Genomic DNA, 24,062 nt, shown 5'->3' on the forward strand with positions numbered 1-24,062 from the left:
TTTCATATTTGAATATTTTCTGTCATATTTTGTTAAACGTTAACATGTGGCTGAAATATATGTCCCATTTTTGAAAATGGCCAATTTCAAGTTGGCATGTACGATATATAGGTGTTCACATGTGACTAAACTAAGTTGGATATCCATATAGGGTAATATACAATATGTTCTAATATACAACAATAATATGTCATATATTTGAAACCCATAACAAAACCTTTTATTTTCATTTTTGCTGTTTCTCAGTTTTTGGCATAATATGAAAGAGCCTGTTGCTCTTTACATTGTTTGTAAATTTTATGATGAAGGGACCAAAAGAAATGACTCAGTATTACTTGGGTATGTTTTTATCTTCTCCTGTAAAGTTACCATTTTGGAGATATGAGGTTTTGCTCTGACAGCAGAGACACAGATCTTCGGGACGTTTTGCAGTTTGAAAGGAACTGCGCTGACTGCCTTATGGATTAACTCAGCATTACTTCATGTATGTAGTTTAGGTTACTAGTGTGAAATGTTGCATCAGTACTGGATGCTGGCTGCCTGTTAACGTTAGCTAGCTCTAGTTTGCTACCTCCTCACCCATGGCAGCTCTATAGCGTTTGCTGTTTAGCTTCCCTGCTGAAAAAAGTCCATTAGAACCTTAATTAAAACCTGATAGTTTTACTTTCTAATGGAAGTTGGCTTAATGGATTCCATTAGAGAGCGATACCCTGATAGTGCGAGGATAGTGGGCCACTGTTGGCCCACTGAAAGCAAAGCTGATGGTCCACTGGGGTTTTGCTCAGCTGTTTCTGGGTGGCCCACCGGTAGTCACACTTGTCATCGCTCATTTTTCACTCAGAGTCCAATTAACTTATATTTCCTCCTTTCCTTTCTTTAGTTATACTTCAGAAAGAAGCTTAGGAAAGAATGTGAATCCAGCTCAGAGTCAGCAACAGCATTTTTTATAGAACCACTTAAAATCAGGCCTAGTTATTATAATTTTTTCTCTCAGCTGTTTGTAATATTTGTCTTAGTTTATTTTCCAAAATAAAAGTCTCTGTGTATTTAAAATCCGTTTGAGGAGATTAAAAACTAGTTAGAGCTCGTATGCAGGACAGTAATCTGGGTGGTCCAAGGGTGGACCTGCAGTGGCAAACAGTCAGCGAGGAGCCGACCTTATCAAGCCAGCGGGCCGATATATGCTTGCTGTCAGGGTAGTTCCCTATAGGACCTTTACATCCCACCTATTACACCATTAGTGTCCTTTACACTGTAACAACAACCCAAAATACCATCAGTGACTACTGAACACCAGTAGGAGCAAACGGGCACTTTTAGTGGTTTCTATGATTTTTTTCAGCAGGGCAGACAATGTGCTAATTTTATTCCTGCTGCTAATGTCAGAATAGTTATAATACTTTAAACAATCTTCATAAGTAACAGCTAGCTGGCTCAAAAGCCCACTAATAGTTTGCGAAGTGAAGCTTTGTTAAGGCGGGTCTCAGTATGGACCGAATATTTGCTAAGACTCACTTAGCAAATTAGCATGTTCAGAGCAAAGGCTCTGATTTCATAGACACTTTAAAAAATGAATTCAGCGCTGCTGGCGTGAGTGTTTTGAGCCGCTTTGTGGTGTTTGACTTGTGTTTGGGTCATAATAGTGTATAAATGCCATAATATTGAGAATTTTCTGTCAAAGGTCTCTACAGTACATTGAGGTACAGATTAGCATGCTAGCTTGCTCTGTCACCTCAGGTTGTTTCTCAAACGGCTACCTTGCTAACTAATATGGCTCATGAGCAGGGTATCTGTTAATCTGAATGAAGTACAAAATCTGTCATCTGATTATCATTTTATAAATGCATTTTGAATAATATTCTGCCAATGGGAGTCTATGAATAATGAATAACTTTGCTAAGGATTGCTACTGGTTTCCTGCCTCTTTCGCCTCATACATCACTGGAAAAGCAATTCCGGCTTTCTTTTGGCTTAAAGGAGAATTCTGCAGATTTTTCTAAATTTCAGCATTATTTAATGCTTACGATGTAAACAAAGTCATTCGGAGTGATTTAATGTGAAATTCTCAATTCTAGAGAAACTTACCAAGCCAGAGTTGTTCACAGTGGTTGTGAATGGAACCAGACATCAATGCCTCTGAAAGCTTTAGTTTTACAAGAATGTTTTGGCCTAACATGTATTTTTTTAAATGCATTCATAGTGGAACGGTGCATGCAGTGCACTGCAGGCAAAATAGTAGCCTTTTAGTAGCCTAATAGTAGATTTAACTATTATCAGAATTACGTAAAAAAAAAACCTTAAAAGATGACTGAAGCTTGACTAAGTCATTTAGGATAACAAATAAAATGGCGGTGTTTGTGGTGTAGACATTGTGAGAAAAATGCACCATTCCACATGAAACATGACTCTGCTTACATCTGAAAGACATCAGAATTCCCCTTTAACTAGAAAAAGGAATGTCATTTTTGACTCTGACGTTGTCATTTTTATATCTCGCTGTGTTAACAATTTTCTGCCAAAATGGTGAGATAATTTTACTTGATAAAAAGGCTTAAAAGAAGGAAAAATTTCTATAAATAAGTCATATACATGATATTTCAAAAGTATTCGCTCGTCTGTGTTCACATGCATATGAATTTAAGTGAGCGCCCATTCTTAATCCATAGGGTTTAATATGATGTCAGCCCACCCTTTGCAGCTATAACAGCTTCAACTCTTCAGGGAAGGCTTTGCACAAGGATTAGAAATGTGTTTATGGGAATTTTTCACCATTCTTCCAGAAGGGCATTTGTGAGGTCAGACACTGATGTTGGACGAGAAGGCCTGGCTCGCAGTCTCCGCTCTAATTCATCCCAGAGGTGTTCTGTCGGGTTGAGGTCAGGACTCTGTGCAGGCCAGTCAAGTTCTTTCACACCAAACTCGCTCATCCATGTCTTTACGGACCTTGCTTTGTGCACTGGTGCGCAGCCATGTTGGAACAAGAAGGGGCTGTCCCCAAACTGTTCCCACAAAGTTGGGAGCATGAAATTGTCCAAAATCTCTTGGTGCTGAAGCATTAAGAGTTCTTTTCACTGGAACTAAGGGTCCGAGCCCAACTACTGAAAAACAACCCCACACCATGATCCCCCCTCCACCAAACTTTACACTTGGCACAATGCAGTCAGACAAGTACCGTCTCCTGGCAGCCACCAAACCCAGACTTGTCCATCGGATTGCCAGATGGAGAAGCATGATTCTTCACTCCAGAGAACATGTCTCCACTGCTCTAGAGTCCAATGGCAGCGCTTTACACCACTGCACTCAATGCTTTGCATTGTGCTTGGTGATGTAAGGCTTGGATGCAGCTGCTCGGCCATGAAAACCCATTCCATGAAACTTTCTATGCTGTTTGGAGATCTGTAGCGATTGACTCTGCAGAAAGTTGGTGACCTCTGTGCACTATGCCCCTCAGCATCCGCTGACCGCTCTGTCATTTTACGTGGCCGACCACTTTGTGGCTGAGTTTCTGTCGTTCCCAATCACTTCCACTTTGTTATAATCCCACTGAGAGTTGACTGTGGAATATTTAGTAGTGAGGAAATTTCCTGGCTGGACTTGTTGCATAGGTGGCGTCCGATCACGGTACCATGCTGGAATTTACTGAGCTCCTGAGAGCGACCCATTCTTTCACTAATGTTTGTAGAAGCAGTTTGCAGGCCTAGGGGATTGGTTTTGTACATCTGTGGCCATGGAAATGATTGGAACATAGTGTATTATAGTGTATTATAATATTCCTTCAACCGCCTTACATTTTGAAATATTACATTTGTTGATTCATTTAGAAGAATTACATAATAATAATTAAATAATTGCATAACTACTCATTTAACTGCAATATAAGTGAGTTTTACAGCTAGTGACAAAGTGGCAGTGAGTGTTTGTTTATCTCTGCCAGGTTACCATCACATTGTTTGCAACTCTGTGACTCTCTTTGCCCTTTCTGTACAAAGTGTTGGCACCCTGTATCAGCCCAGTTTACTGTAAACTGTGAACTAACCTCATTAATTAACTTGATGAGGGCGCTACAGGTTTCCTTCAGGCCTGACTGGAGGTGGAGGACACAGTGTTTATAACAGGAAACAGGGTTTATAACATGTTGAAAATGCTGGATGCTTCAAGTTCCTGATTGTGACGGCCTCTAAGAATAACTCTTCATTTTTGAGCCAACCTGTTTGGTGAGGACCCATGCCCTCATGAATGCTGCACACAGGACGTTGCCCACAGGACGCTGCCCACAGGACGCTGCCCACAGGACGCTGTTGGCTGGATGTTTTTGGTTCTCAGTCCAACAGAAACACTGAGGGATTTGAAAACACCAGCAGCACTGCTGTGCCTGATCCACTCGTATAAGCACAACACACACTAACACACCACCACCACATCAGTGTTACTGCAGTGCTGAGAATGATCCACTGCCCAAATAGTACCTGCTCTGTGGAGATACTGTGGGGGTTCTGACCATTGAAGAACAGTGTTAAAGGGGGCTAACAAAGTATGCAGAGAAACAGAAGTGGTCAGTGGAGCTGATGAAGTGGACAACATGGAGGTAATTTTAATGCAGTGGCCAGTCAGCCCTTACAAACACTTCCCCATCCAAAATAGTTGTGGATCATTAGCAGTGTTTCATTATAAAAGTATCTCCAGTCCAAATGCAGAATTGACCACAGCTGGGAACAGAGGACCATACAATCCAGATCAGAAGACGTGTTAATTCAAAACAAACCATGTCTAAAAAATGGAGGTTATTGAGGCATTTTTCTCATGTCTTTGGTGAAAGTGGTTATGTGCTCACATTCTATGCACAAACAAATGCAGCTCTTGGCCAGAAACCTCATTATTTCACAACATTACTAAGCAAGGACAGCAGCACTGACCTCGCTGCAACCCTAGAGGGCAGCAAAGAGCAGGCAAAACCTGTGGAGGCAAAGTAATTCATCTCTTTAGAAGCAGAAAAAGTAAAAGAGTACATTGTATTAAGAAAAAGCAATTATTACTCAAATGTGTAATAAAATGGTTAAAGAGGTTGGTTTGGTATGAAATGCTCTGTTACAGTCAGACTTGTTCACAGTGGTGGTGGTTAGGAACCAGACGTCCACCTCTAGAAGCTCCCTCACAGAAAGTTATTACATGAAATGGTTATGAATTCACTGCCTGATGTCTAAAACATGTGTCTTGTGTTAAGAAGGGTGTTTTAAGGCAAAAAACCCGAAACCAAAACAAAACAAAAACAAACAAACCCCCCCCTTTTCAGATTTAAGTGGCCAGTGAGTGGAAGCACAAGGTGGGTGTTTGTAATAAAGTGGCCAGTGAGTGGAAGCACAAGGTGGGTGTTTCTAATAAAGTGGCCAGTGAGTGGAAGCACAAGGTGGGTGTTTCTAATAAAGAGGCCAGTGAATAGCAGCACAAGATGGGTGTTTCTAATAAAGTGGCCAGGTGAGTGGAAGCACAAGGTGGGTGTTTCTAATAAAGTGGCCAGTGAGTGGCAGCACAAGGTGGGTGTTTGTAATAAAGTGGCCAGTGAGTGGAAGCACAAGGTGGGTCTTTCTAATAAAGTGGCCAGTGAGTGGAAGCACAAGGTGGGTGTTTCTAATAAAGTGGCCAGTGAGTGGAAGCACAAGGTGGGTGTTTCTAATAAAGTGGCCAGTGAGTGGAAGCACAAGGTGGGTGTTTCTAATAAAGTGGCCAGTGAGTGGAAGCACAAGGTGGGTGTTTCTAATAAAGAGGCCAGTGAGTGGAAGCACAAGGTGGGTGTTTCTAATAAAGAGGCCAGTGAGTGGAAGCACAAGGTGGGTGTTTCTAATAAAGAGGCCAGTGAGTGGAAGCACAAGGTGGGTGTTTGTAATAAAGTGGCCAGTGAGTGGAAGCACAAGGTGGGTGTTTCTAATAAAGTGGCCAGTGAGTGGAAGCACAAGGTGGGTGTTTCTAATAAAGAGGCCAGTGAATAGCAGCACAAGATGGGTGTTTCTAATAAAGTGGCCAGTGAGTGGAAGCACAAGGTGGGTGTTTCTAATAAAGTGGCCAGTGAGTGGCAGCACAAGGTGGGTGTTTGTAATAAAGTGGCCAGTGAGTGGAAGCACAAGGTGGGTGTTTCTAATAAAGTGGCCAGTGAGTGGAAGCACAAGGTGGGTGTTTCTAATAAAGTGGCCAGTGAGTGGAAGCACAAGGTGGGTGTTTCTAATAAAGTGGCCAGTGAGTGGAAGCACAAGGTGGGTGTTTCTAATAAAGTGGCCAGTGAGTGGAAGCACAAGGTGGGTGTTTCTAATAAAGAGGCCAGTGAGTGGAAGCACAAGGTGGGTGTTTCTAATAAAGAGGCCAGTGAGTGGAAGCACAAGGTGGGTGTTTCTAATAAAGAGGCCAGTGAGTGGAAGCACAAGGTGGGTGTTTCTAATAAAGTGGCCAGTGAGTGGAAGCACAAGGTGGGTGTTTCTAATAAAGTGGCCAGTGAGTGGAAGCACAAGGTGGGTGTTTCTAATAAAGTGGCCAGTGAGTGGAAGCACAAGGTGGGTGTTTCTAATAAAGAGGCCAGTGAGTGGAAGCACAAGGTGGGTGTTTCTAATAAAGTGGGCAGTGAGTGGAAGCACAAGGTGGGTGTTTCTAATAAAGAGGCCAGTGAGTGGAAGCACAAGGTGGGTGTTTCTAATAAAGTGGGCAGTGAGTGGCAGCACAAGGTGGGTGTTTCTAATAAAGTGGCCAGTGAATAGCAGCACAAGGTGGGTGTTTCTAATAAAGTGGACAGTGAGTGGCAGCACAAGGTGGGTGTTTCTAATAAACTGGCCAGTGAATAGCAGCACAAGGTGGGTGTTTCTAATAAAGTGGCTCTCAAAATAAAGGGGATCTCAAACGGCCCAAACTACAATGACAAATACTTTCAAAACAACGATGCAGAGATTTCTTTAACTCCGCTCAGCTTAAGGTGAAAGTGCGGTGGAAAATCAAATTTACACAAATATCCTCTCACCCCAAGCACAGTTGGTCTGCTGAGATATAGCTGAAGTTTCGCCAAGTCCTGTAAAGTGTACGAGTATACATGACTTGCTGAGTTGTGAGTATAAGCCACAAAATACGCTCCTGTATTTGATTAATCTTCTTGGTCTCTGTAATGTAACAGCATTCTGAAGCATATAAACAACTCACACTGAGAGCTAGCAAGGCTGAAGTCCAGCCTCCACATGGTGGAGTTAGTTTTACCATGCTGTTACCGTTTACACTGCCAAAGTAAACAGTAAGAGTCCATATCCCCTTTATTAATTCTCGATTAGTTCAAAAATGATCTAGTGAGTTAAGTTTCCCTGCTCTTTTTAAAATAAATAACAATATTCACATAGTGCCCACTAAAGGCATGTGAATTCGATTTTTGGATGCATCACTACTTTGACCTGTGCGTTTAAAAAGGGAATCTCAAACACCTGCAGATGCACTTTCAAACACACTGACTGAAGACTTCCCCCTGCCTGATTCCGCTTCACCACCTTCTGAGCAGCTCAGCGGTGTGAGCTTTGAGAGAGGAGATGTGTTTTTTGTGTGTGTATTTTGTGCATGAATCATTATTAATGTTCCATTAGACTCACACAGCTGCCAGACTCTCTCTACTGCCTCGTTACTCTTACTGTTCAGCCCAGGATTACAGTAAATACAGTGTGAACAGGATGTGATGTGGATCAAATGCTCTCTCTCTCTCTCTCTCTCTACACACACACACACACCCCCCACACATATATACTGCTGTGTCTGATCCACTCAGACCAGCGCAAAACACTCTAACATGCCACCACCACATCAGTGTTACTGCAGTGCTGAGAATGATCCACCACCCAAATAGTACCTGCTCTGTTAGGGTCCATGGGGGTCCTGACCGCTGAAGAACAGGGTAAAAGGGGGTACCAAAGTATCAGAGAAACAGATGGACTACAGTCTGTAACTGTAGAACTACAAAGTGCAGCTATACAGTAAGTGGAGCTGATAAAATGGACAATGAGCGTAGAAACAAGGAGGTGGTCATAATGTTATGTCATGTCTTTGGACTGTGGGAGGAAACCGGAGGAAACCCACGCAGACACGAAAGGAACTTGCAAACTCCACACAGAGAGGACCCTGGTCACCCAGCCAGGGAATCGAACCCAGGCCCTCCTCGCTATGAGGCAACAGCGCTACCCACCATGCCACTGTGACACCCTGTACAATGATATATTACATATAAATATTATATACAGACTCTCTCTATGTATCTTTCACTGCATCTCTTTCTCTCTATCCCCTCTCTCTGTATCACTCTTTCAGTCTCTCTCTCTCTCTCTCTCTCTCTCTCTCACTCTCTCTCTCTCTGAGCTAATGCTAATGTGTTTCAGACGAGGCTTTTAAAGATTTGTGATTGTGTGCTTGTGTATTGGGGAGTAATTGTTCTCTTCATCTCACACACACACTCACACACACACACACACACACACACACACACACACACACACACACACACACACACAGTATGAGTGTATTTGGGGTCAGGATTTGAGACTTCCATCACAGGCCATGCGTAACATACACAAGAACAGAAAAGTTTCATATTACTGATAGAAGAAAAAGCATGTTTAATTGTACCACTTAAACAGTATGAACTTACTGACGCCTGTGGCACCTTTAGCGGTTTATAACTGTGGCACTTTTTCGACACACCTAGGTGTGTAAATAGAAACGTTTGCTCAGAGTTTAGTGCCCACCCCATCCCAAATGTAGTTGACATTAAAAACAGCGGTATCTCTAGTTTTTAGTGTAGTTTTGTCAAAATTTCTAGATAACGGTGCGTCACAAGCTGTGTTCCATTCCTCGGCTGCAGCGTTCTCGAAATCGCTCAGTATATAGGCTGCATTTCTAGGCTGTACTCGAAGGGTTCTTCATTTTGGAACGGCCTTCTGGAATATAGCGGCTGAGAAATGCAGCCTAGACTGTGGAGCGCAGCTATTTATGTGTCAGAAAGACATAAATAAGTTTATTTGAGATTATTTAACAACGCACGGTTTGAGGCACAGATACGCCATTTGTAGATGCTAATTGGTGGGTTATAGGGTTCTATAACCTGTTAGCTACATTAGCTTCATAGCTCCAGTGTAAAACTACATGCAGTAAACATCTCTTGGCTGGTCAAGTACGTTTGGGGTAAATGGGCTAAGTTTGTGTATGTGATTTTGAACTATTGCTTTAATGGCATATAAACCAAAACTGAAGATCAGCTGAACCGACTGCAGCTCCAGGCTCGGCTGTATGTGTGGGATGTTTACAAGCATGTGTTTTCTTTTATTCTGGTATCAGGATCCTAATTGGAACGTTATGCAGTTTGCGTGAGGTTCAGTCGTATCTCACTCTGCCCGTGTGTTGGTTTACAGTGACGCGTGTTTCCACAGTGCTGCGTAAAAGTCAGAGACCACCCTTCATTTACTTCATCTCCACTCAACCACCCAGTAACCCCTTAAAATCACAGGCTTATTATGCATTAACTACAGGGACTTCAATGCAAACAGGTTGAGCTGTTCTTCAGTTATACACTCTTAAACAAGATGGTTCTTTAAGGGTTCTTTAGTAAAGAAAATGGTTCTATATAGAACCGGGAACACTCAAAGCACTCTTTGCATGATTAAAGGGTTTTTCCGCACGTACTGAAGATGGAAACTTTTTTGAAAAGGGTTCTATGTAGCACTATGTCGAATTATAACAACAACAATTTTGGGTGCTAGATAGAACCCTTCTCAAAAAGGTTCTATATAGAACCATGGACAGTACATTCTCCATCAATATGAAGAATACTTTCAAGATGCAAAGAAGCCATGAATCAGAGGGTTCTTTGAGTGTTCATGGTTCTATATAAAACCATTTTCTTTACTAAAGAACCTGTTTAAGAGCGTAAACGTGTGCAATAAAACTTTGGGCCCACCGACAGGCACCAGCCGTTTACGTGGTTAAAGGGGAATTCCACCTATTTTTTTCAAAATTTCTGCATAATTTCATCGTAAATATGTAAACAGAGTCATTCAGAGCGGTTTGGTGTGAAACACTGTTCTAGAGAAACACAGAGGCAGAATCGTTCACAGTGGTGGTGATAGGAACCAGACGTCCACCTCTAAAAGCTCCCTCACAGAGAGTTACTACATAAAAAGCTTATGAGTCACTAGTCACGTTTACATGCAGCCTTATAATCCGTTAATAATCCAACTAATAGCTCAATCGGGATAGAATATGTCCATGTAAACACCTCAATCGGAACAGACTAATCCGATTGAGGCCTTTCGGAATACAATTTCTATCCGATTGAACGAGGCGGGTAATCCTGTAAATAATCTGTTAAAAAGAAGAATAATATCTGTGTAAACGCCTGAATCCGATTACACTCCAATCGGAACGTGTAAGTATGTTCTGCGCATGCGCGACATTTTGCATCGGATTACTTGAAGCGAGCATGTAAACGAAGATTTTCATCAGACTGTTGAATAGAGTGAGCATAAACACCTCAGTCTGAATCTGTAATCCAGTTGCGATCAATCAAATCTTTGCATGTAAACACAGCCACTGGCTGATGTCTGAGACGTTTGTTTATGATTGTTTTGGCCTTTTTCCACACAGAAAGGTGCCTGGTTGGTTACCCGACCGGGGAATCGAACCCAGGCCTTTCTTGCTGTGAGGCAACAGTGCTAAGCATTCATGGTGGAGAGGTACGTGCAGGATATTGTGGGAAAAAATTGTCCCCAAAGACAACATTACAGCAAAAAATTCTCTCTCTCTTCCCCCTCTTTCTCTACCCCTTTCTCTCTTTCTCTCTCTCCTCTCTCCTTCTATCTCTGTCACTTTTCCCTTCTCTCTCTCTCTTGCTTTCTTTATCTTTCTCTCTGTCTCTCTTCCCTTCTCCTTCTATCCCTCTCTCCCCTTCTCCATCTATCTCTCTCTACCCTTCATCTTATTTCTCTCTACCCTTCTCCTTCTATCTCTCTCTCTCTCTCTCTCTCTCTCTCTCTCTCCCCTTTACCATCTTTCTCTCTCTCCTCTTCTCCTTCTCTCTCTCTCTCCTTTACCTTCTTTCTCTCTCTATCCTTCTCCTTCTATCTCTCTCCCCCTCTTTCCTTTAATTCCTTCTCTCTTTCTCCCCTTTACCTTCTTTTTCTCTCTCCCCTTCTCCTTCTCTCTCTCTCCCATTTATCTTCTTTCTCTCTCTCCCCTTCTCCTTCTATCTCTCTCCCCTTTACCTTCTTTCTTTCTCTCCCTTCTTCTTCCATCTCTCTCTATCTCTGTCTCTCTCCCCTTCTCCTTCTATCTCTCTCTCCCCTTTAGCTTCTTTCTCTCTCCCTTTCTCCTTCTATCTCTCTCACTCTCCATTACCTTCTTTCTTTCTCTCCCTTCTTCTTCCATCTCTCTCTATCTCTGTCTCTCTCCCCTTCTCCTTCTATCTCTCTCTCTCTCTCTCTCTTTCTCTCCTTTACCTTCTTTCTCTCTCTCCCTTCTTCTTCCATCTCTCTCTATGTCTCTCTCTCCTCTTCTCCTATCTTTCTCTCCCCCTTCTTCCATCTCTCTCTCTCTCTCTCTCCCCTTCTACTTCTATCTCTCTCTCCCCTTCTCCTTCTCTCTCTCTCATCTTCTCCTTCTATCTCTCCCTCTCTCCCCTGTACCTTATTTTTCTCTCTCCCCTTCTCCTTCTATCTCTCTCTCCCCTTTATCTTCTTTCTCTGTCTCCCCTTCTCCTTCTATCTCTCTCTCCCCTTTACCTTCTTTCTTTCTCTCCCTTCTTCCATCTCTCTCTATCTCTGTCTCTCTCCCCTTCTCCTTCTATCTCTGTCTCTCTCCCCTTTAGCTTCTTTCTCTCTCTCCCTTTCTCATTCTATCTCTCTCTCCCCTTTAGCTTCTTTTTTTCTCTCCCTTCTTCTTCCATCTCTCTCTATCTCTGTCTCTCTCCCCTTCTCGTTCTCTCTCTCTCTCTCTCTCTCTCTCTCTCTCTCTCCTTTACCTTCTTTCTCTCTCTCTATGTCTCTCTCTCTCCTCTTCCCCTATCTCTCTCTCCCCCTTCTTCTTCCATCTCTATCTCTCTCTCTCTCTCTCCCATTCTCCTTCTATCTCTCTCCTCTTCTCCTTCTATCTCTCTCTCTCTCCCCTTTAGCTTCTTTCTCTCTCTCCCTTTCTCCTTCTATCTCTTTCTCCCCTTTAGCTTCTTTTTTTCTCTCCCTTCTTCTTCCATCTCTCTCTATCGCTGTCTCTTTCCCCTTCTCCTTCTCACTGTCTCCTTTACCTTCTTTCTCTCTCTCCCTTCTTCTTCCATCTCTATCTCTCTCTCTCCCCTTCTCCTTCTACCTCTCTCTCTCCCCTTCTCCTTCTACCTCTCTCTCTCCCCTTCTCCTTCTATCTCTCTCTCTCTCCCCTTCTCCTTCTATCTCTCTCTCCCCTTCTCCTTTCTCTCTCTCTCTCCCCTTCTCCTTCTATCTCTCTCTCTCCCCTTCTCCTTCTATCTCTCTCTCCCCTTCTCCTTTATCTCTCTCTCTCCCCTTCTCCTTCTATCTCTCTCTCTCTCCCCTTCTCCTTCTATCTCTCTCTCCCCTTCTTCTTTATCTCTCTCTCTCCCCTTCTCCTTTATCTCTCTCTCTCCCCTTCTCCTTCTATCTCTCTCTCCCCTTCTCCTTCTATCTCTCTCTCCCCTTCTCCTTTATCTCTCTCTCTCCTCTTCTCCTTCTATCTCTCTCTCTCTCCCCTTCTTCTGTCTCTCGTGTGGAGTTTCTGGATAATGAGTGAGTGTTGTAGACATGGTGACCTCTGGTTCCATTCACACACCACTGTAAAGAGATATGAATTAGTGAGTTTGGAGCATTTCACACCAAAACAATCTGAATTACTTTATTAACATTTAAATCACTGTATTTTTGTATTTAATAAATCACAATAAAATTCGAACTGGCGACCTGTCCAGGGTGTATCCTGTCTTCCGCCTGATGACCGCTGGGATAGGCTCCAGCACCCCCCCGTGACTCTGACGGAGAAGCGGCTTAGAAAATGGATGGATGGATGGATAATATGACATGTTTCAGTAATTACTACATTGTCCACTTCTTCCCTTTATTCCAGCTTCCAGTCTTTTCAGGAGACTCACTTTCAGTTCATCAAAGAATCTGCAGACACGCCTCCAAAGTTCAGTCTTAGAAGCTGGTTGATGATTTTCTGAAGTGATCAAACCCATTCAGTGGTGTTGAGGTCTGGACTCTGGGATGGTCAATCCACTGTTCGGCTTCTTTGTTTGATGTGTCCATCTCCTTTTCTCAGTGAGGTTCTTCTTTATCTACACATCCTTTCAGACCCACAGTGCTGAGTGGTCTTCTCACAGTGGAAGGATGGACACTTCCTTCTCTGTTCGTATTCATTACTGTTGTGTAGCATAAAGCAATAGATGCGTAATCATTGTACTCTTTGTTCAGTGAGAGATAAAACCTCCCACAGCTCCTCTCTGCCCTCTGTATGGCTCTATTCAGGCTTGATGGAGGGTCATCAACAAGGTCAAAGGTCAGGAGTTGGGTTCCTCTCCCATGTGTTGGTAGAAATTAGCCTTTAACCGCACACAGTTGCCTCAAACCGTGTTGAGGTGTTCAGTAATCTTAGCCTTTTAAATTCCAGGACTTTCATTACATCTTTATAATGTTGAGTAATTACATGGAAGGCGATGCCAATTGTGACGTGCCAACAAGAGTCAGACGCTTGAAAACACAATTGAGGCTTTACGGTTAGAATCAGAATCCAAGTTTGTAGTCACAGAACAGGTAGGGGTCAATTCCAAAAGGAGCAGCAAATACAAACAGACGGTCATCACCAAGGGCAAAGGGTCCAAGAGAGTCAGGCAAAATCGCAGCGTCGAGGAAAACAGGCAAAAATGTCAAAAACAGGAGGCAAACAGTCCAAAGGGGAAAGGCAAAAGGCAGGGCCAAAAAACGGAAAGCAATGGTCAGAAACAGTAAACAGGCAAATAGTAGACCGCTCAGTAGATCATGACTGATTCTGCACCTCGCAATTAGCTATGGCTAAAGCCCAGGCCTATAAACTAAACTAAGATGGTCATATGACATGAGGCACAGGTGAAGAGAATCAGTGTTTAGGAGATCTAGAGCGCTGATTAGAGCGTAAGGAACTGTCAGAAGTCATGTGATCTCCCAGAGGATTCTGAGTGAGACTCTGTGTGTGAGGGAAGATGTAGTCTGGGTTCATCTTGGAGCTTGACAGACTTGCGACACAAACTTGCTGGTTATTCTATCAACATTTATGCATAATTCACACAGTGATATGTAAACAAAGTCCTTCAGAGTGGCTTGACTTAGATTTGGTGATAGGAACCAGGGGTCGCCATGACTACAATGCAAAAATAGATATTTTATTTGCTATCCAGAACCACCAGTGAACCTAAACGTGTCTTCTGAGTTTTATATGGAACTTTGATGATGGGAAAATAGCAGAAAATCTGAAAAACTATGTTTTCTTTAGGCACTATTTTCCTCACAGTGGCCTACATGTATCCCTCCACCATGAATGTATTTAAATAACCCTTTCAAGTAGTAACTTTTCTTTAAAGGTGGACGTCTGGTTCCTATCAGAAACAATGTAAACAATTCTGACTCTAAGTTTCTCTAGAACAGAATGTTTCACACCAAACCTCTCTGAACGACTTACATGGTAAACATTCAATTATGCAGAAATTATGAAAAATTGGTGGAGTTCCCCTTTCACATTGCTTAGAATTTACACCAATATCATATCAGCCATCATATCCCACGATGCTGTGTGGTACAGCTCAATATTATAACTTCTGTTATTACAGAAAATATCTTTACATGAGTTGATTGCACAATAAAGTGATGAATGCAGTTCACACTTCTAAAGAACCAGAATAAGCATCTGCTGAAAGACTATACACATCTGCACACAGTGACCGCCCACGTACTGCCCAATCAGACTGAAGGTCAGTGTAAGGTCACTGTAGAAAACAATCAATAGTGCAGCAGAGCATCTGTGGGCAGGCAGTAACCAATCCCTCAGCCATTAAGACTGAGATCAGAGAGGTGATCTTCATAACCAGAGAGAGAGAGAGAGAGAGAGAGAGAGAGAGAGAGAGAGAGAGAGAGAGAGAGAGACAGAGAGAGAGAGAGAGAGAGGGAGAGAGAGAGAGACAGAAAGACAGACAGAGAGAAGAGAGAGATAAAGAGAGACAGAGAGAGAGAGAGAGAGAGAGAGAAAGAGAGACAGAGAGAGAGAGAGAGAGAGAGAAAGAGAGAGAGAGAGAGAGGGAGAGAGAGAGACAGAAAGACAGATAGAGAGAAGAGAGAGATAAAGAGAGACAGAGAGAGAGAGAGAGAGAGAGAGAGAGAGAGAGGGAGAGAGAGAGACAGAAAGACAGATAGAGAGAAGAGAGAGATAAAGAGAGACAGAGAGAGAGAGAGAGAGAGAGAGAAAGAGAGAGAAAGAGAGAGAGAGAGAGGGAGAGAGAGAGACAGAAAGACAGACAGAGAGAAGAGAGAGATAAAGAGAGACAGAGAGAGAGAGAGAGAAAGAGAGAGAAAGAGAGAGAGAGAGAGAGGGAGAGAGAGAGAGAGACAGAAAGACAGACAGAGAGAAGAGAGTGATAAAGAGAGAGAGAGAGAGAGAGAGAGAGAGAGGAGAGAGAGGAAGAGAGAAACATACACTGTATTTACAAAAGAATTCACTCACTGATCCAAGTCTTTAAATTCAGGTGTTCCAATCACTTCCATGACCACAGATGTATAAAGCCAAGCCCCTAGGCCTGCAGACTGCTTCTACAGACATTAGTGAAAGAATGGATCGGTCTCAGGAGCTCAGTGAATTCCAGCGTGGTACCGTGATCGGACGCCACCTGTGCAACAAGTTCAGTCGTGAAATTTCCTCACTACTAAATATTCCACAGTCAACTGTCAGTGGGATTATAACAAAGTGGAAGCGATTGGGAACGACAGCAACTCAGCCACGAAGTGGTCAGCCACGTAAAATGACAGAGTGGGGTCAGCGGATGCTGAGGGGCATAGTGCGCAGAGGTTGCCAACTTTCTGCAGATCGATTACTACAGACCTCCAAACTTCATGTGGCCTTCAGATCAGCTCAGGAACAGTGTAGAGAGCTTCATGGAATGAGTTTCCATGGCCGAGGAGCTGCATCCAAGCCTTACATCACCAAGCGTAATGCAAAGTGTGGAATGCAGTGGTGTAAAGCGCCGCCACTGGGCTCTAGAGCAGTGGAGACGTGCTCTCTGGAGTGACGAATCACACATCTCCGTCTGGCAATCCGATGGACGAGTCTGAGTTTGGCGGTTGCCAGGAGACCATACTTGTCTGACTGCATTGTGCCAAGTGCAAAGTTTGGTGGAGGGGGGATTATGGTGTGGGGTTGTTTTTCAGAAGATGGGCTCAGCCCCTTAGTTCCAGTGAAAGTAACTCTTAATGCTTCAGCACCAAGAGATTTTGGACAATTTCATGCTCCCAACTTTGTGGGAACAGTTTGAGGACGGCCCCTTCCTGTTCCAACATGACTGCGCACCAGTGCACAAAAGCAGGTCCGTAAAGACATGGATGAGCAAGTTTGGTGTGTAAGAACTTGATTGGCCTGCACAGAGTCCTGACCTCAACCCGTTAGAACACCTCTGGGATGAATTAGAGTGGAGACTGTGAGCCAGGCCTTCTCGTCCAACATCAGTGTCTGACCTCACAAATGTGCTTCTGGAAGAACGGTCAAAAATTCCCATAAACACGGTCCTAACCTTTGTGGAAAGCCTTCCCAGAAGAGTTGAAGCTGTTATAGCTGCAAAGGGTGGGCCAACATTATATTAAACCATATGGACTAAGAACGTGATCTCACTCAAGTTCATATGCGTGTGAAGGCAGACGAGCGAATACTTTTGACAATATAGTGTATATATCTGTCTGTCTGTTTGTCTATCTATATAGATAGATCAAGTGTGGATGAAGAGGAGGAAACATCCAACGTTCCGCTAACATGCAGACTGAGAAATCTGAAAGAAATCAGAGTAAGACTGAGAAATCTGATTACTGGCCAAAATCCAGCCTCTTTATCGGATTTCTTGGTTGGAGTATGATGTTCACATGACCATCTAAACAATCTGATAACTGCAGAAATCTGATTTTGATCAGATTACTGATCATGGACAGTACAGAGCAAGGCTGCCCATCACCATCAACAGGATGAAAAAGGTCAGGCATGTGTAAATGATGGAACACAGCACTGCTCATTACAACTACAATGACCTGTCTTCAGAAGAGGATGGTCATCTGTCACTCTACCTTATAGTTTTTTTTTCGGTTTTATAAGTATAAATATAGATGGACATTGGTATGATGTTGAGGTAAGCGTGGCTGTGATGATGTTATTCTATATGCATATGTATACGTGTCAAGTGAAGCACAAATATGTGTTAATGGCAATAAAGTTCGTGCTGCCCCCTGGTGGCACACTGTGTTACTGCAGGCTCCGGAGCGGACTCTGATGGCCCTAAATGCGCACTGGCCTTCTCCCATTACTGGTCAGTCACACACGGTTGCGTGTTACACACTGTGTCTATCACTGACACACAGAGAGAGAGAGAGATAGAGAGAGAGAGAGAGAGAGAGGAGTGGTCGACTGCACTCCACCTCTGTGAACGCGCGTTGTCTGTTACGTGAACGCGCTGAAGCCTCTCAGAGCGGAACGTGCAGTTGTTCGTTCTCAGTGTTGCTCTCTCTCTCTCTCTCTCTCTCTCTCTCTCTCTCTCTCTCTCTCTCTCTCTCTCTCTCTCTCTCTCTCTCTCTCTCTCTCTCTCTCTCCTGCTCAGTGAGTAAGAGAGACTCACACTGGTCCATGAGGAGTGACCCCGCAGGGATGCTCGTTCTACTGCCCAGCGAGTGACCGCGCTGTTTGACTGAGCGTTTAGTGAGAAGCGGCTTTGGGGCGCCTACGCTGGACTGCAGGCGGGACTCAGACATGCTGGCTGCCGCTTTAACCCTCGTACTCGGAGTGGTGAGTGCAGAAAACACACTTTCAGCTGCAGCTTCCTCTGAGACTCTGATCACTGACCGCTCCAGGAAGGGGTGCGTTTACTTTTGGACAAGTTCAGAGTGACACCGCGTGGGATTTTGAATGTGTTGATAAGAATTTTGACTTGTTGGTCAGTAAATTTGATGCTGGTCAACAGAGATGTACAGTAGGGCCTCTCTAATATAAAAGGGTTCATACTCAGGATGTTCCACTGTACTCACAGTGACCATATGGTACACAGAGAAATAATAATAATAATAATAATAATAATGTATATGTTTACATTTTTGTTGCACTTGCTGTTGAGTTTTTAGAAATTCTGTAAGTTGCTAAAGTTCAGACTTTAGGTGAAATTTGGGCAGAGCTGTTTGATTTGGTCAAATTTGTATATTTTAAGCCTATTGGTCAGTAGGTCTACTATTGGTCAGTGAGTCTTCTATAATATGGAGTATGTAAATGGGTAAAGGATTGTATAATGTACAGTCAGTAATGTGTACAGTAATATTACAGTCAGTAATGTGTACAGTTAGTAATGTGTACAGTAATATTACAGTCAGTAATGTGTACAGTAATATTACAGTCAGTAATGTGTACAGTCAGTAATGTGTACAGTAATATTACAGTCAGTAATGTGTACAGTTAGTAATGTGTACAGTAATATTACAGTCAGTAATGTGTACAGTAATATTACAGTCAGTAATGTGTACAGTCAGTAATGTGTACAGTAATATTACAGTCAGTAATGTGTACAGTAATATTACAGTCAATAATGTGTACAGTCAGTAATGTGTACAGTAATATTACAGTCAGTAATGTGTACAGTAATGGGTACAATTAGTAATGTTTACAGTCAGTAATGTGTACAGTAATATTACAGTCAATAATGTGTACAGTAATATTAAAGTCAGTAATGTGTACAGTCAGTAATGTGTACAGTAATATTACAGTTAGTAATGTGTACAGTAATATTACAGTCAGTAATGTGTACAGTCAGTAATGTGTACAGTAATATTACAGTCAGTAATGTGTACAGTAATATTAAAGTCAGTAATGTGTACAGTAATGGGTACAATTAGTAATGTGTACAGTAATATTACAGTCAGTAATGTGTACAGTAATGTGTACAGTCAGTAATGTGTACAGTATTATTATAGTCAGTAATGTGTACAGTCAGTAATGTGTACAGTAATATTACCGTCAGTAATGTGTACAGTAATATTACAGTCAGTAATGTGTATAGTAATATTACAGTCAATAATGTGTACAGTAATGTGTACAATTAGTAATGTGTACAGTAATATTACAGTCAGTAATGTGTACAGTCAGTAATGTGTACAGTAATATTACAGTCAGTAATGTGTACAGTAATATTACAGTCAGTAATGTGTACAGTAATGTGTACAGTTAGTAATGTGTACAGTAATATTACCGTCAGTAATGTGCACAGTAATATTACAGTCAGTAATGTGTACAGTCAGTAATGTGTACAGTAATATTACAGTCAGTAATGTGTACAGTAATGTGTACAGTTAGTAATGTGTACAGTAATATTACAGTCAGTATTGTGTACAGTAATGTGTACAGTTAGTAATGTGTACAGTAATATTACCGTCAGTATTGTGTACAGTAATGTGTACAGTTAGTAATGTGCACAGTAATATTACAGTCAGTAATGTGTACAGTTAGTAATGTGTACAGTAATATTACAGTCAGTAATGTGTACAGTCAGTAATGTGTACAGTAATATTACAGTCAGTATTGTGTACAGTAATGTGTACAGTTAGTAATGTGTACAGTAATATTACAGTCAGTAATGTGTACAGTCAGTAATGTGTACAGAAATATTACAGTCAGTAATGTGTACAGTAATGTGTACAGTCAGTAATGTGTACAGTCAGTAATGTGTACAGAAATATTACAGTCAGTAATGTGTACAGTCAATAATGTGTACAATAATATTACAGTCAATAATGTGTACAGTAATATTACAGTCAGTAATGTGTACAGTAATATTACAGTCAGTAATGTGTACAGTCAATAATGTGTACCGTAATATTACAGTCAGGAATTTTGCTGTTGGTCAGTAACTTTGCTATCAGTCAGTGAGTTTGTCATTGGTCAGTAATTCTTTTGTGGGCCAGTAGTTTTGCTGTTGGTCAATAACTCTACTATCAGTCACTGAGTCTGCTGTTGGCCAGTAATTCTGCTGGTGGTCAGTAATTCTGTTATCAGTCAGTGAGTCTGCTGTTGGTCAGTAATTCTGCTGTTGGTCAGTAACTCTGCTATTAGTCACCGAGTCTGCTGTTGGTCAGTAATTCTGCTGTTGGTCAGTAACTCTGCTATTAGTCACTGAGTCTGCTGTTGGTCAGTAATTCTGCTGTTGGTCAGTAACTCTGCTATTAGTCACCGAGTCTGCTGTTGGTCAGTGATTCTGCTATAAATCAGTGAGTCTGCTGGTGAGGGAGTTTGTTGCAGGTCAGTAATTTTTCTGTTGGTCAGTAATTCTGCTGGTGTTCAGTCCAAAATATAACTTGCTGATATTTTGAATTTGGTTCTTGTAATATGTTATATAACATTAGAAATGAGAGGAAATGTTTCAGTACATCACATCCAAGAAAGCAGATAGATGCATATTATGCATTACTGTGCGTTGTGACCGCCCTGACCAATCACAGCTGAGTTTCTATGGGTGTCTGACAAATTAGGAAAGTCATGTAAATCATTTTGGTGAAAATAACGACTGCATTACATCAAAGGGTCATCAGTGATTTTAACATATGACAAAACAAACATTTATAATTTATCACTGGTATTGATTTTTGTTCATAATGTGTGGCCCATAAATCTGCTGGGCTGTACATGCAGACACTTATGCATGAGGTCAGTGAACCTGCATGTTTAAAACACTTTCAGACTGAGCTTGTTTTCTTCTGTGGCCTGTGCAGGTTGTAATGATGTACTTTCAGCTGAGTGCACTTTGATTGCTTTCCTTCGGTCCTCATGTGAGCCGGTTCATTGGAAAATGGACGTTTCAGGCCATTTTGGGTGTGAATTTGCTTCTCCATCTGCTGTTGCTCTGTGGCCATCACTGCAGCTGCTGACCACGGTGCTTCTGCTTCTGGGTTACACTGGGGGCAAGTGGACAGCAAGGGTCAAAAATGGAAGCTGCCGTCCGTTAGAGTGTTTTCACTCCAGCCCTGAGGCAGTTCAAACAGGTCAGATATCAGCTCTGATCATCCACAGGCCACCTGATCCAGATAACTGACTAATCAGCAGCATATTAGGGCCCATATTATGAAAAACGTTTGATGTATTATTATTATGTTTGCTTCTCAGTCCGTATGGCCCCTATAGAGAGCCTGAGCTATAGAGACGCAAACGCAGTGTAAAACTCAAACTTCACACTGCAGATTTTTTAAAAACATTGCACTACTTCACCTGAAAATGTGAACACACATCATCTAGAAGATGAAGAATGTATAAATGCTTCGTTTCATCAAGCTTGGATTTGGTTTCAGCATCGCTCCAAAAGTGTTTTGCTGCGGCTTGCGGCGACACTGCTTGCTTATTTCCAGTACCGCCATCTGTTTTCGCACATGCTCAGACTGAGAAATAAGGAAGAAATCAGAGTAAGAGTCAACAGCACTGAGAAATCTGATTACTGAGCTAAAATCCAGCCTCTTTATCGGATTTCTTAATCGGGTATCTAGATCAGAGTATGGTGTTTACATGACCATCTGAATAATCAGATAACTGCAGAAATCTATTTCTAATCTAATAGAAAGACTATTGAGTGCATTGAAATGCACTCATTGTTGCCACTTCATGGATATATTTTAGGTATGAATGCTATAAATGTTGTTTGGAGGGTCATTTTGAGAGAGTATTGAAAGCCTACACTGCAAAAATGGTGTTGTGTCAGCCGACAGTACGTGGCTGAAGTGCCCTTGAGTGAGGCACCTAACCCCCAACTGCTCCACGGGCGCGTGGACAGGGCTGTGCTCACTGCCCCCCAGTGCATATGTTCAATAGTGTGTATGTGGTGTTTCACTGCACAGATGGTCAACTGCGGAGGGACTAATAAGGGTCTAATTTTAATTTTTTGCAGTGTGTAAACTGCTATTTAGGCTGGTCCTAAACCTGATACAGGCTCTTTTAACTGCGGTATAATGGAAAATGTGGAGCTGCTGCATTAGAGCACAGCTCCAGCCTCACCTGCGCTGCTTTAATAGCTGTGGGAAATTAAGGCTTTTTGACAAAATAGGACATGCTTTCTCTCCCTCAGTCAGGGTGCCTCAGTCACGTTAGTGTTGTGATGAAGTTTGCAGTCTTCCCTCACGGCGCTGCTGTTACGTAACACTCTGACGAGTCACTCCTGCATAGTCTTCTTCTGACGCCCCACCTCCAGCGTGAGAGTGTAAACTCTCCACTCACTAACAAGTGGCAACAGGTTTGGGTCAAAGAGTTAAGTGCATATGAGTGAAAAGTACCTCCGACAGCAGTTCCCACACATCTGTGAGTCATTTTATTGAGCTTAACCAGGTCGGAAAGATCTGATCGCAGTCCTTTTCAAAGATTTGTTTGGATGATTTGTTCTTTCTAAACTGGTCACTGATCCATTTATTCACCGATTCAGTTCCAGGGCTACTAGTTTCAGTCGAATCAGAGGTGTTCACCAACATGTGGTGGACACAAAAAGGGCCTGCAGCTCTAGAGGGAGGCCAAGTAATGATTTAATGATCAAAGTATCTTATTGACGTGTGGATCATTGCACCTCCTCCCAAACGGAGTCATAATCTGAGTCTGCCAAGGTATCAGTTATTGCCATTTTTCCTCAGTTACTGACATTTCTCTCAATTATGTGTATAAATGTGTGCGTGCATGCGTGTGTGTATATATGTGTGCATGCGTGTGTGTGTGTGTGTGTGTGTATGAATGTGTGGACATGTGCGTGCACATGTGTGTGTGTGTGTGTGTATGTGTATATGTGTGTGTACGCATGTCTGAGTGGGGGTGTGTGTGTGTGCGTGTGTATGAATGTGTGTGTGTGTATATGTGTGCGTGTGTGTGTGTGTGTGTGTATATATGAATGTGTGTGCATGTGTGTGCACATGTGTGTGTGTATGTGTGTGTGCGTGTGTGTATCTGTATGTGTCTGAATGTGTGTGTATGAATGTGTTGTATGTGTGTGTGTATATGTGTGTGTACGTGCATGTCTTTGTGTATGTATGTGTGTGTGTGTGTGTGTGTCTGTGTGTGTGTATATGTGTGCATGTGTATGTGTGTATGTGTGTATCTATACGTGTGTGTGTGTGTGTGTGTGTGTTTGTACAAGTTTGGGATCAATGTTTTTAATAATATAAACCCAAATTAGTTGCAGATATATGTAAATAAATGATTCTAATACAGTCGTGTACAATATTAGAGCAGGAATGTGAAATTCAGAGTGATGAATCGAGCTGTAGCTGATACTAAAATGACAGAAAAAGCTGTAGAACATCTTGGAATGATATGAACTGAAATGATATTCTAATTAAATTACCATCCAGAATGTTGTTCTTATGCAGTTAATGTCCAGAATGAAGTTCATTAATTAGAACTAAGAGTTAATTATTAAATTAAATTAAATTTCTAATAAAAGTATTATTCAGAACAAAGTTCTAATAAAGGATATATCCAGAATAAAAATAAAATTAACATTTAGAATTACGTTCTAAGAAAATAAAAAAATCTAGAATAAAGGTCTTATTAAAATGATAGTACAATGATTGTAATTAAAAAGGATAATATAAAAAACATTTATAACTAAAGTTATAAAAAAATCATTTTCTGAATAAAGTTAGTGTATATTATTTATCATGTAATAACGTCTTGTTGTATCTATAATACCTGAAACACATCTAAAGGTCCTATCTAATGTCTAGTTCATAATATTAGATACATGCTGTAGATTTATTGCTTTATTATAGAGTTATTATTGAAGTTAT

The 24,062-nt window shown here is 41.9% G+C and overlaps 1 protein-coding gene across 1 annotated transcript in view; it reads left to right on the forward strand.

The window, feature by feature from the left end:
* The first annotated feature begins 17,536 nt into the window (after window positions 1-17,536).
* The window catches only part of ngfrb (nerve growth factor receptor b), a 59,825-nt gene continuing 53,299 nt past the window's right edge, over window positions 17,537-24,062 (forward strand). The window contains exons 1-2 of the mRNA XM_017683898.2: window positions 17,537-17,584; window positions 17,873-18,057. Of these exons, the coding sequence (XP_017539387.1) occupies window positions 18,022-18,057 (36 nt within the window). The 5' untranslated portion in view covers window positions 17,537-17,584; window positions 17,873-18,021. The remainder of the gene's footprint in view (window positions 17,585-17,872; window positions 18,058-24,062) is intronic.

This window comes from Pygocentrus nattereri, chromosome 13 (assembly GCF_015220715.1).
Source record: "Pygocentrus nattereri isolate fPygNat1 chromosome 13, fPygNat1.pri, whole genome shotgun sequence".
In the NCBI taxonomy this organism is placed as follows: Eukaryota; Metazoa; Chordata; class Actinopteri; order Characiformes; family Serrasalmidae; genus Pygocentrus; species Pygocentrus nattereri.